This window comes from Lycorma delicatula, chromosome 9 (assembly GCF_047948215.1).
Source record: "Lycorma delicatula isolate Av1 chromosome 9, ASM4794821v1, whole genome shotgun sequence".
NCBI classification, from domain to species: Eukaryota; Metazoa; Arthropoda; class Insecta; order Hemiptera; family Fulgoridae; genus Lycorma; species Lycorma delicatula.
Genome location: NC_134463.1, coordinates 25,581,404 through 25,595,120, shown reverse-complemented (window position 1 = coordinate 25,595,120; position 13,717 = coordinate 25,581,404). Strand labels below are relative to the sequence as shown.

Here is a 13,717-nt window from a genome sequence, read left to right as displayed (position 1 = left end):
ATTTCATAAAATATTGCTATCAAATTTTTTGTAAATTATTTTCCTTAAAATTTATTTTTTTCAGATGAGAAAGTAGGTCACTCTTCATTTTGTCAACATTATTATCAAATCCATACAAATTTAAAATATTTGGGAAATTTTTAGGTAAAAATGGATAAGAAACAAGTGTAATTATGTGAAATCAATAAAATTTTTACTGATCAACTTGTATTTACTTTTTGTAAACAGCAGAACTACAAAATTGCAGAATTAAATACTCACACAATTATTAACTCGTTACAAGGAGTTACAATGCTTTACATAATTTTTATTTTACAAAGGAAATTAACAATACTTTATATAATAAAAAAAAGTTATAATTTTTTTTAAATTTATTTTTCAATAAGCATTTTTAAAATTTATATTAAAGGTAATTCTATAATGCCATCTTTTACTGCATGATATCTAGCGAGCTCTTTCCGTGTAACAATACCAAGAATCTAAAAAAAAAAACAAATATTAACAGATTAAAGTCTTAATTTTTTAATTAAATAATAGAAGATATAGTAAACATTAAAGCAAATTTTTTTAGTTTCTGAAACATTAAGTAATTAAGAAATAATTTTATAAAGCATTAAGAGATAAATAAAAAAAGTAAATATTATAGAATGATGCCAAATAATTTAATATGTTTTATAGTCAATTTAATATAGAAAAAATAACACACTGCTGAGGTTTATATCTGAAAAATTTATTGTGATATACTTTCTAACTTACATATACGTATATATATATTTACAAACTTTTCTTTATTAATGCATTTACAGTTATCTCAGTTTGATGATAATTTAGGTGAAAATAAATGGACGACTGTAGCATCTTACCTTAGAAATATCTAAGGCTTTTCATGCTGTTAGATCACATATAGGCAACTCCAGGGCCATGGTCTGAATCTGGACCTCTACTTCTTTTGATCCAGCTTGGTTCTTTTGAACCTATTTCAGCAAAGTTTGTCTGATTAATATTCAAAGAAAACATGGTGTGTTCTACTAACTCTCATTATGCTGATGTTGTGTGACCTGTGTAAAACACACTATATTTTTTTCCACCAAGATTTCTTTCTCACTTTGTCTAGCAATTTGTGTGAACATGTTACTTTGGTACTTGCGTTGGTGTTGTGCATTGTTCAGAGCATTGATATTGTGTTCCGTTCTGTGCCTGCACTGATGTTGTGTTCTGAATTAAGGTTTGCCTGTTTGTTTGCTGTGCACTGAACTTGTATCTGCCAACAAAGAATACAACTCGAAGAGCTACTTTATTTTGAGACATGCAGAGCCCAAAAAACTGATTGACAACTACAAAAAGATGAAATACAGAAGTTGAAGAAGAACTTGGATACACATCTTCAACAAGCAAAGAATGCAGCACCACATCACTGTTAAAGCCAGCTTTGTGGTAGGCAAAAAATTACTGATCATTCTAAGTTATTTGGTGAAAGAAAATTTATCAAAGAATGTCAGCTGAATATTGTGTGAGTTGAATATGTTATGAAAAGAAAAAGACTGAGTATATTAGTTAGTCAGGGTGTACTGTTGTCAAACGGATAGAAATTTTGGCTGATGATATAAAAAAAACATTTAAAAGAGAAGATTCCTAAATTGGAAGCATTTTTAATTGCTTTGGATGGCATACTGATGCCTCTGCACAACTATCAATATTTATTTGAGGAGTTGATGTGGATTTTAACATCAGAGAAGAATTATTCTAAAATAGTATTACTGTAAAATAGTTGATGAAACTAACAGTCAGACTTAATATGAAGGCTAAAATAGGCTAAAGTTCAAAGTCATTATATTCACATCTAAAAACCAAAACCATTATGTGTATGTGTTTTCACATTATGTGTACTGCACCATTAATTTTACATAGATTTTATGTAATCTTTAAGTGCTTTGATATCCAGCTGAAAAAATAGTGACTAGAGTGAAAGTGTTCTGTGAAAAACCAAAAATGATTTTTATACTGATTGGCAGTCGATTATTTTATTAATTTTATATTTTATTAAAATTTATTTATTTGATACAATATAGTATTTGCTGAATAAATGATAATAACAGTTCTTTAAAAAAAAAGTACAAATAGATTTCCTTTTGAAAAATAATTTGATTGTTTTTTCTAACTAATGATTTATTTACTGGAATAATTAACCTATTATTTCTACCTGTGATCAATGAACAAATTGTTTGTAAAATATTTGTCAAACTTATTAAACGAATTAAAATGGTTTATGAATAAGCAAGTCGGTTTATAAATGTTAATAAAGCAGAATTCTTAACTTCAGGTAATTATATTCATACATCACATAAAATAGATTTTAATTTTTATATTAAAATTAATGATCAAATGATTTTATAATTAGGAATTTAAATAGACTTTAAGTATATGCTCAGATATAACACAGAATTTAAAAAAAATATATTAGTTATATGTATAGAAAAAATCTAATAAAATATAAATATTAGAAATATTAAGCATCATCAATATTATTAATAATAAAAATAATAAATTAGAACAATTATTAACTAGAATAATAGTATTAGATGATCAGAACAGTTATAGACATTAGGAAAGGAAGAAGGTAGAAGAAATAAGACTATTATGGTCAAGAAAGTCTAAAATCTATCAAAAGACAGATTCACCCAAAAACCCACCAGGTTGGTCTAGTGGTGAACACGTCTTGCCAAATCAGCTGATTTGGAAGTTGAGAGTGCCACTGTTCAAGTCCTAGTAAAGGCAGTTACTTTTATATGGATTTGAATAATACTAGATCGTGGGTACTGGTGTTCCTTGGTGGTTGGGTTTCAATTAACCACACATCTCAGGAATGGTCACACTGATACTGTACAAGACTTTACTTCATTTATAGTCATACATATCCTCATTCATCCTCTGAATTAATACCTGAACGGTAATTCAAGCAGGCTAAACAGGAAAAAGAAAGAAGATTCACCCAAAAAAAAAAAAAAAAAAAACAAGAGGGAGACAGCAAAATGGATTTGCTTCCAAAAAAAAGTGCAGGAGTACAGGAGCAGAAAATTTGGACCTAGAGTAAAGATGTCATTCTATTAAGAATACCTATTGGCTCTGTTTTACATTCTTTAAAAATTAAAGAATTTCTTTAAGAATTTTCTCTGTTTACTTCATCTGTGACATGTATGTGGAATCTTTCATTACTTACATACTTTTTACTTTTAAAAAGCAGTGCAATGATGCTCCTACACATTTTTAACCTAGTCTAAAGCATTGTTCATCCATTAATTTTTTGCTTTCAGACAATTAGATAGGTTGGTAATTTATTTTGCTTTGAAAGGGGTTTTCTTTAAAATACAATAATGGCAGAAGTTTTTTCATCTGCAAGCAGTGTTAGATGGAAAACTTCACTGCTTCTCAAAAGCAGTGATATGTATGTAGATATACGCATTCGTGTGATTTGTATGTGATGAACAGTATTATTCCCAATGATGTTAACTGCTGAATCTGATGACATTCTGAAGTAAACCAAGATTTGATTTTCATTTCCTATTTGCCCTTTAAATAATTTTCTTCTCATAACTGAATTAATCTTTTCAGAAGACTAAAGCCTAAGACAAATTTCTTCAGATATTAGCATTTTAATTATATCTCTGATAGACAAATAATTTTTCTTCATAGGCATAAAGCAAATAGACATATTTTCTTATGAACAGTCTATCTTACTCATGAAATGACAGTCTTTACATCTTACTTTCAAATCTTCATTTAATATTTAAAGTTCCTTTGTTATTTGTGTAGTATAACTGTGTCATTTCCATGATGAACCAAAACCTTTCTGATGCCTGCCTTGAATGTAAAAAAATAGCTGCTCTTCTATTTGTAGAAACTTCTGTATATCATCGTGAAATGCTCTTTTACTCGTATTACTATTCTTAAGCGTCTCCTTTTTGTTTTTTCAGTCTATTGTACATGATTCCAGAATGTCATATTAATAGTCTGCTGTGAATTACCTATTTCCTCAGCTTCACCAATAAGTTTCAATTTTTCATCAGTAAATTAAAAAAACATTTTTCAAAACTCATTTTTTTACTAGCTTGATAAAAGTATAAACTGAATGCTACTTAATCTTTATTTGACTAAAAGGAATGAATACTGTTTCTCTGAGGCTATAAATACTGGAAATAAGGGCTGAATCATTGAAAAATGATTCAGAGCTCTACAGAGCTATCAGACAATTTTGTATTAATAATGGCTGCAACTCATACTTTTGTAGCTGATCAAAATAAATTGTACACTTTTTATGATATTAATTTTTATTATCAATTAACTTATTAGATGATCAAAATAAATGCTATATCATGATGTGTAATATAATATGGATATAGGTTTCTACTTGAACCTCACATCACATGCATGTATAAATTTTCATGTTTTTTGAGAAAAAAAAGATGCTAGTCATACGTGAGCATGTGAGGCAGTTGTATACGGAAGATTGAAAAAAGCAAACTTCATGCATAACAATTTTAATCTTGAAAAAGCATTTGGAGAATAGCATTGATGCTTAAGTGTAAAATTACATCATGCTACAAAATTTAAATGTACAGAAGAAAGAGTTGTTTATAATTTGTATATAAATCATGTAATTACATTTAGACAGAAAATAAGGAAGGCAAGCAATAAAAAAGGGCATAAAACAAGAATGTAACTGTCGCATTTACTTTATAATTAACACAGAATGAAGGACAGGAAATGACCTATTTCATCTTGACCAAATTTTAGAACAGGTCTGAAAAGTGTTTGTTTCAAGAATTTGTGACTATTTTTAGCCTGACTAGATTGCTGAATTTAATGAAAAGGCTACACGAAACACTCATACTTTCCATGTAATACTGTCTAGGCAGCAGTATCATTAAGTGTAAAAATTACCAAGAATCTTGGTGAGCTGGATAGCTCATTGTTAGGAATGTAAATAGGTTCATGAATGGTATGTGAGGAGACTTCTGTTAAATGGAAAGTCTACACAACTGATTTTGTAAAGTATAACACCATTCAAATCAGCATAGGTGGCTAGGTTTTGTACTGTTTAAAGTGAAAAAAATGTTTTTCTCTCTGGATAATCAACTGATTTAAAACAATCACAATAGTACAGAAATATTTCAATCCAGTTATAGTTATAATAAAATATTACATACTCATGTTGTGATCGGAATACTGTAATTTTCTTTTTGTAATTAATATGGTAAAAATAAATAGCTGAAACTGCTACAAAACACAAGCAGGCCTCAGTTAATGGTAATAAAGAAATTAGGAAACCTTGATATGAACACTACACTGGTGTATCCAGTAACAACAAATATCATTCATTGTTATCATCACTATTAGGTAAAACTTAAAGAGATTCAGAAAGCAATTTGTAAAAAGCAAGAAAAAAAATCAGGCCCTAATAAAATATTGAAATTTACCAACAAATTAATAATAAAATAATTTGATCACATTTATCATAGCAGTGAAATACAAGAAAACTGGATTTTATAATTATTTGAAAGTGATATAAGTGTTACTATATATGCACTGATATAATTAAAAAGCACTTTTAGATGTGAATCATCAGAATTTAGAAACACTTTTTGTATTATATTATATAATTGATTCTATGGCTTATTTATTGTTATTGCAAGAGCTGCACTAACAAATTAATAGATATACTGAATTAAACTATGTACATAACACAACAGCTTTTGGTTTGACATTATCATGGTTGGTGAACGTTGATTTGAATGTTCTTCTCTTCCTCTCTCTTAACCTATGTACTTTTATCTTTTGGCTTCAGAACTCTACAAAACTATGAACAAATTCTTATGAAACAATAATTGTCAAAGATTTATTTCATAAAATGTTTTTCTATGAATTACAATTCCAGTTTAAATTCCAGAAACAGATAGATAACTTCAAAAATATTTGTTTCAACAATGTTTAAATAACAATCTCATACCTTTGTGCAAGCCCATGATTTGTCAACAAATCTAATAGAGGACAAAAAAGAAAAACAGACAGTACTGATTTTATTGATAAATTATTTTGAACCTTTGTAAATATGTACAAAATTAGCAACATTTGCAACCAAAATCAGCAAATTTGCAACCAAGCGAATTTGAAAATTTGCAATTTTATGAATTTAATTATTGCATACCTTTTTAGGGAAACATGTAAATTGGAGCATTATATGGGAAGTAGGGTATAAAAATTTATATAACATGCGGATTCAAAAAATTCTTTACAAATACAAAGATGTGTACTCTAGTAAATAACTTGATCTGTATAAGATACAAAATAATGCCAACACTAAAAACAAATTTTAGTAGAATTGAGGAACATAACAATGCATAATTACTAACAACTGATCACTGACTTCTACATACAATATGGGAAAAGAGACCAGATATCTTAATTTAATATTAAATGTTAAGAATGAACTATATGCAGCTCAATGTTTACATCGTGCAAAGTCATAACAAATAGAAATAAGTATCCTGTTAAAAACAAAGCTAAAAAATGTATTAGTTCTTTAATAATGCATTTACTTATAGATGATATACCAGAAAAAAGAGCCTTTGATAACAACATTCTCCAACTTAATTGAGTTGTTGATATAGAAAATATGGGAAGTGGATAATATCATCCTAGTTAACAAATGATTAGGGTTGAATTTTTTTGTAGATTTCTCAATGTTGTGGTAATACCCAAACAATAAAGGGGGTAACCATAAAAAGAATAATTATTTTCCAAATGCAAATGGGTTGGCATTGCTGCCCTCTCCTATTAGGTATGTTTATAGACACTCTCCCTGTTCAGTTGGCCAGATAGTGTTCATGAGAAACCATCATAGCAGACAGAGTGACTGTATTCTTAAGTCCCTTCCAACGCTCTCAGTGATTTTGTAATGGCTAACTTTAAAGGGTAACATACAAACATCAAATTCTGTTTCCTGTTTAAGAAAACAGCAGCAGGAACAATTTCAATGCTTTGGGAAGCTTATGGGAAGGAAGCTCTAAGCCAGGCAACAATTTACAAGTGGTTTGCTCAGTTCAGAAGTGGCAAAACGTCACTTGAAGGTGAACCCCATTCAGGTCGTTCCTCAACAGAAAGGATGAAAATGTTCAAAACATGTGCAATGCCATCATGTTTGATCATTGCAGAACAATCAATAAACAGGAAGAAATTACTGGAGTTTCATCGCATAAAGTTTGTTCCACAACTGCTTTCCGATGACCAAAGGGAGAACTGCCTGAGTGTGTACCAGGACAGGCACAAACAGTTCCAAATTTATGTCAAGAGTCATTAAAGTCATTTTGTCAAGCTTCATTACCCAAACCAAAAAAAACACAGCAAGTGAAATCAAATGTAAGTACATTACAGTTTGTTTTTTTAACATCAAAAGAATCATTCACATTGAATTTATTCCTCTGGACACCATAGTGAACCAGCATTACTATCTGCAAGTGGTGAACTGATTGTAAGAAGCAGTGATAAAAATGACGACCTGAATTGTAGTGATTTGGAGATTGGCTGCTTCAACATAACAATGTGCCTCCCCATACAGTGATGAAAATCAACCAGTTTTTGACAAACAATGAAAACAGTTTCTCAATACCCTTACATGCCCAACCTAGCCCCCTATGACTTCTTATTCTCAAGAATGAAGAAAAACCAAAAGAAAAGCATATTCAGGACATAGAAGAGGTTAAGAAAATATTGCTGGAGGGACTTAATAGCATTAGTTCAAAAGAATATAAAAAATGTTCCAAACAATGAAAAAACTGTTGGGATAACGGATATAATCTAATGGACAATATTTTGAAAGGGATTGATATTTTCAAGATGTTATTTTAAATAAAATGATTTAAAACTATTTCTGACTAATATAAGACGTGTTCCAAAAGTAACGAGAATTTTAAAATTTCGCGGGTTGCATTAGTCTGATTCTCAGGAATTTTTCGTTGTTGTATAGGTAAACATGTCTGAAAAGTATCTGTACATTTTTAGTCATATTGGATGTTTAGTCTGTTGTCAGCTGTCAAAAAAATAACACGTGTTTTGGTACGATCGGCGATTTTTTATTTGTATAAATAACGGATCAGAGAATTTGTATTAATTTTTTTTCTATAAAAATTGAATAAAGAATTGAACAATTTTAAATATTGCTTTTAGTGAGTCTGCTATGAGTAAAGCAAGGGCTTACAAGTAGTATAAGCGTTTCCAAGAAGGTTGTGAAGACATTGAAGATGACGAGCGCCCTGGATGCCCTAGCACATCAATAACTGATGAAAACGTGGAAAAAGTGAAAGAAATGATAATAAATGATCGCCGAATCGCAATCAGAGAAGTCACTGATAATGTTGGGGTATCAATTGGGCCATGCCATAAAATTTTTTTCTGATGTTTTGGGTATGGAAAGTGTGACATCAAAATTTGTTCCAAAATTGTTGAATCCGAACAAAAACAGCGGCGACTGGAAGTTGGTCAGGAGTCGCTAAATGAAGTCAACAACGATGCTGAACTACTGAAACGTGTTGTAACAGGGTTACGACACGTAAACCCATGAAACATGGGTTTACGGATATGATGTCAAACTAAGGCTCAATCATCCCAGTGGAGGCATTCTGGATCACCAGACCGAAAAAAGCTTGAAAAGTACGGTCGAATGTGCAGGTTATGCTCACCATGTTCTTCGATTTTAACGGCATAGTGCATCATGAGTTCTTGCCACAAGGTTAAATAAAACGATTAATATGGAGTATTACCTAAGTTCAACGCCGTTTGCGTGAAGCAATCCGAAAAAACCCCGGGTTTGTGGCGAAACAATTCATGGCTTTTACACCACGATAATGCGCCTGCTCACACTTCATTAATTGTTCGTCAATTTTTTTGGCAAAAACAACACTGTATGATACCTCAGCCACCATATTCGCCAGACTTGACCCTGTGTGACGTTTTTGTATTCCCAAAAATATAGAACTTTAAAGGGCCGTCGTTTTACAAGCATTGATGAGATTTGGCTGAAAGAGCTAAACATTATTACAAAGATCGAGTTCCAGAAGTGTTTCGGGGATTGGAAAAAAAACGCTGGCATAAGTGTATAATATCTAATGGGGACTATTTTGAACAGGATAACATTAATGTAGATGAATAAACAAAATTCTTTCCAAAAAACAAAAAATGTCATTACTTTTTGAACACACCTTGTGTAACTAAAAGTCGAATAATTACCTAAACTAATAAGTATGATTTACAGATCACCTATTGAAAAATTATTTATCATACTTCATCAAAGATTTTAAAAACCTGCATGACCTGTGGTTTGCTCATCTGAGCAAGCCCAAGAAGAAAAAAATGTGTGCATTCGGTCAACTAAGAAAAAAAGCCACAGTCTATGTGTATGTGTAACTGCTGAAGTAGAACATTTATAATCAACTTAAATTAACCACTTATGTCCTCAACCTTTGCCCAGTAGACCTTAATTTAGATGAGTAGATAAGGACAATAATTTTATAAAATGATAAGCTAATTTAATAAAACAGCCTCATAAGTTTTTGTTGTTAATATATTATTTTTATTTATGTTTTTGGAACAAAATATAATTTGTGTAAAAGTATATTACGGGATTATTATTTTTCTTTTTCTTAAACATAATACACATACTCGATGCAACATCTACACTTTATACTTATATAAGATTTTACATAAATAAACCAACTAATAATATCTACAGTTTATTTTTTTATAAATTGAATAAGTTTTATTATTCAATTTCATAATGATTACTTTAGTAATTCCAAGTATAAAATTAAAATAGATGTTTAATAATATGTAAAATAATAATACTATTTCATATGTTTTAGAGTTTTTTTTTTCAAGAAAATAAGAAATGCAATGTTGATTTTTTACTTACATCAAGTTAAATAAACAGTAATAAAAAAAATGCTCTATTAGTGAAATATAAATTAAAAATAATATTTCCTTTTTTTTGTAATTTAAAAGCAAAATGTAGTTAGGTCTCACCAAACAACGCAAGTGATGTGTGACTTAGGTAGATGAGTGTATGCACCTGTAGATCAGTGAATTGCCATGAGAACATCACAGAAAAATTTTTATGAATGCCACAGAGATGTTTGCTCTAGCAGTGAAGTTTTGAAAATACAAAAAGATCAGACATCTGGATCATATAATGAAAGGAGAGAAATATCCAAAGGCTGATGGTAGATGAGAAATTGGTAGATGGTAGGTGTTATAGCTGAGAAAGATCAGTAAGTATACAGAAATATAGAGAGGCTGAGGAATATAAGGATTGTCAACACTAAGGAAGTTTTTCCATATTGCTGAGGAAGTTTTTTCTAGCTCTACAAATTCCTATCAGTTGTATTTAGAAATACAGTTTGTAAGCCTTCAATAATCTTAGATGATTCCAAGACATCTTTTAATGATTTTAATGGCATTGATCATGCTGTGCCAATATGAAGCAGCCAACTGCAGTTTAACTTCAAATATCATGTAGAAGTTTTGCACTGAAGATATGTAATCTACTTAAATAAAGTTTGGCTATTGTATTCTTCTAATTACAGAATTTTAAACATCTACTGCCTATAAAAAAAATAGAAAGTAATACTTAAAAATGAAATTTTTACAGGAAATGCGAAAAAACATTTATTTATGCATTGAAGTGTTGAGTATGCTGCAAAAATGATATTCATAAAAAAAAACAAAAAAATTATTTTAAGAATACATTACCTGATATTTTGAATCAACAACTACAAGCTGTCTTAATCCCAGATTCCTGAATAGTACAAATGCACGTTCAAATGACATATTCTAAAGAAAAAAATAAACATATCATGAAAAAAGTCAAATATGCATCAATCTAAATTATTTTTTCAGTTAAAAAAAAGTTGTTTTCTTAAGTTAATTAACTCACCATGTAAGTTAGTCACCATAAAGTTTAGATTAATTCAAAGAATTGCATTTCTCAGCATTTTTTATTTTCAAGTACCACATCTCATAAGATGTGAACCAGTTGAAAATATTATGTAAACCAGCAACTTTATTTGTCCCAAAATAGTTGAACATGTGGTTCATGTTACTTATTAAATATGTACTATTATTTACTGAACTTTGATATTATTTCAATATTAAGTACTTTTCTAGTTGACATGATATTTAAAAAAACTATGGCCTTGCTTCTGTAATAACCATCAAGAAAACTGTAGCCAAATCTCTGTTGTAATTTTTTTTTATAAATTCCTAATAACTTTTATCATAACATTTTTCCAACCCTTTCTGCAACTGAACTTACCAACTTTAATGAATGAAAAGTATAAAGAATGGTAAGCAACCTAGAAAATAAACTCTTGTTATCATAAGTGTTACTATCTTTCTCTAATTATAATTTGATTTAAATCTTGTCAAATAATAAGGAGAAAATTCAGTTGGAAATACCTGTATCCTGAAAGAGTACATAGGAACATTTGAAGTAGTTTAAGGAACAGGAAATTTTGAAAACTTGAAACAATACCAACTTGTGTTCCTCTATGTTAACCTTTACAGAAATTTTACCAGTGAAAATTCTACAGACCAACATGAAAGTAGTTAATTTTAGTTTATTTTTCATTTTGTTATATGTGGTGGAACTCAATCTCATCATTGAAGGAACTGAATGAATTCTGGCATTACATTTGACTAATATTACTAGAGGTAATGCACAACATTTTTATGCTGAATTGGAAAAAAATACAGCCCAATCTGCTAATAAAAATATTAAAAATGATAATTATTCATTACATTTTTTTATTAATTACATTTATTTATAAATGAAGATATTTAAAATAAATGTATTTTTGGTATCTTATTAGTATTTTAGTAATAAACATAACATGTTGACATCAACACTTGTTAATTCTCTTCTTCAGCATTCAGCTTCTGTCTCTGTGGTTTTACTTACTTTGCTGCGGTTTTCAATACTTTTTAAACCAGTCAAAACTTGAAACTGTACACCTAGTCATCCACTGGCATCAAATTTTCCATCATCATTGGGTAAATTAGTGTCTGTACGTTGTGTTTTCTAAAGGAAAATGCTATCATCTGTTGCATTACATTCTTCTGAATGTCATTCAGAAATTTTTTATGTCTAATAAATAAACTATAACAAAATTCACCCCATCAATACAGAAAATTTTCTTTAAAATGTTACAACTGATAGTGATTCTTTAGGTTTGTACTGACTCCTTTACCCATAGCCTGCAGGTGCTTATACAATTCATTAGCAAGAAAATTAGAGTAATGTTTAGTAAATGTAGTTTTGAAGTAGAAATTCTAAATAAGGAATAAATTTTTTCATTTTTCAACAGTAGAACTTTGTTTACTTTCTGAGTTCATTTTAAACATACAAGCTAGCAGCCACATTTGTTTCATTGAAATACATTCGAAGAAAATTTTTTTAACATCTGGGATTTTAACTCTTCTTAATAACTATTCCTTTTCTCAGTTGCCATCAGTTTGCATAAATAAAAACTATAAATCTTTTGTTTGAAAAAATTTAACTAATGCATTTTTCATTTTTAAATCTTAATCTTATCTGATGTTAATTTACAAAGAATTCCTGCTTCATTTTAATTTTAAATATCCTCATCAAAGGTCTGGCCAAATATTTTGTACCAAATCACCTGTTATGTTTGGTTCATGGTTTTGCTTCACCAAACACTTTTCTGAAAGAAATTTAGATTAACCATTTAAAATAATTAAAATGATCCTTTAAATTTACATTAAAAATTCCTTTAAAGCAATTAATAATTACATTGAAATTAAATTTGTGTAGTAAACTTTCTGAGTGGGTTATATGACGAAACAACTTAGTGATGAGAAAATTTAAAGAAGTTGAAAGAAACTTATTAATGGAATTTTAGTAGAGTAAATTATTACGACTGCTGAAAAGACACTACTATACTGGAATTTAACATAACAGCCGATGCTGTATGTAAAGTTCCACTGTCAATTTTAAATTTAAATTAATTTTTAGCTGCAATTACCTGTCTAACAGTATATGGGGAAGAATTCATTATCATTACAAGATTGAGTTTTTGATTATTCTCATAATTTTCCAGTTTTATATCCTGCACAAAGGAAGCAAAGCAATTTATTAGAATTTTTCTAAATTAATAAATTTTGTTTTTAACCCTAAAGTAATAATCATTTTTAAATTTTATAATGAAAGCCTTTTAATCATACTTAAAATCAAGATTGAAAATATGGTTGAATGTTTCATTACATTTGATTATCTTTTAAAGCTGTTCAGCATAAAAAACATTAGTTATCTGTAGATGGGTTTTTATTTAATATGTAACCATATTAAAAATGTACCAGTGGGGTACATTCACCATTTTCAAACTTTTAGATGCTCTACTTAGTGTATTATCAATTTTAAAGTACTATTTATCAGCATAATAATATAATTTATCTGCACCCCTCCCCCATGCCTAACACTGCATAAAACACAAACACACAAGCACACATGTGTTGAGATCTAATATCAGAATGTACGAGTACATTTGTATGTTTATAATAAAGTTTACATAATTCTCCTCAAAGCCAGTGGTATGATTTGAATAATTTGGGAAAGGTTTTAGGCATAAATCTATCTTTATAACTTTACTTACTT

At 29.3% G+C, this 13,717-nt stretch overlaps 1 protein-coding gene across 1 annotated transcript in view; it reads right to left on the bottom strand.

Annotated features, from left to right (window-relative positions):
* Window positions 1-309: 309 nt before the first annotated feature.
* Window positions 310-13,717, bottom strand: part of LOC142330433 (H(+)/Cl(-) exchange transporter 7-like) — a 55,930-nt gene continuing 42,522 nt past the window's right edge. Inside the window, exons 11-13 of the mRNA XM_075375669.1 lie at window positions 13,089-13,172; window positions 10,798-10,878; window positions 310-479 (exon numbers count right to left, since the gene is read on the bottom strand). Coding sequence (XP_075231784.1) covers window positions 399-479; window positions 10,798-10,878; window positions 13,089-13,172 — 246 coding nt within the window. The 3' untranslated portion in view covers window positions 310-398. The remainder of the gene's footprint in view (window positions 480-10,797; window positions 10,879-13,088; window positions 13,173-13,717) is intronic.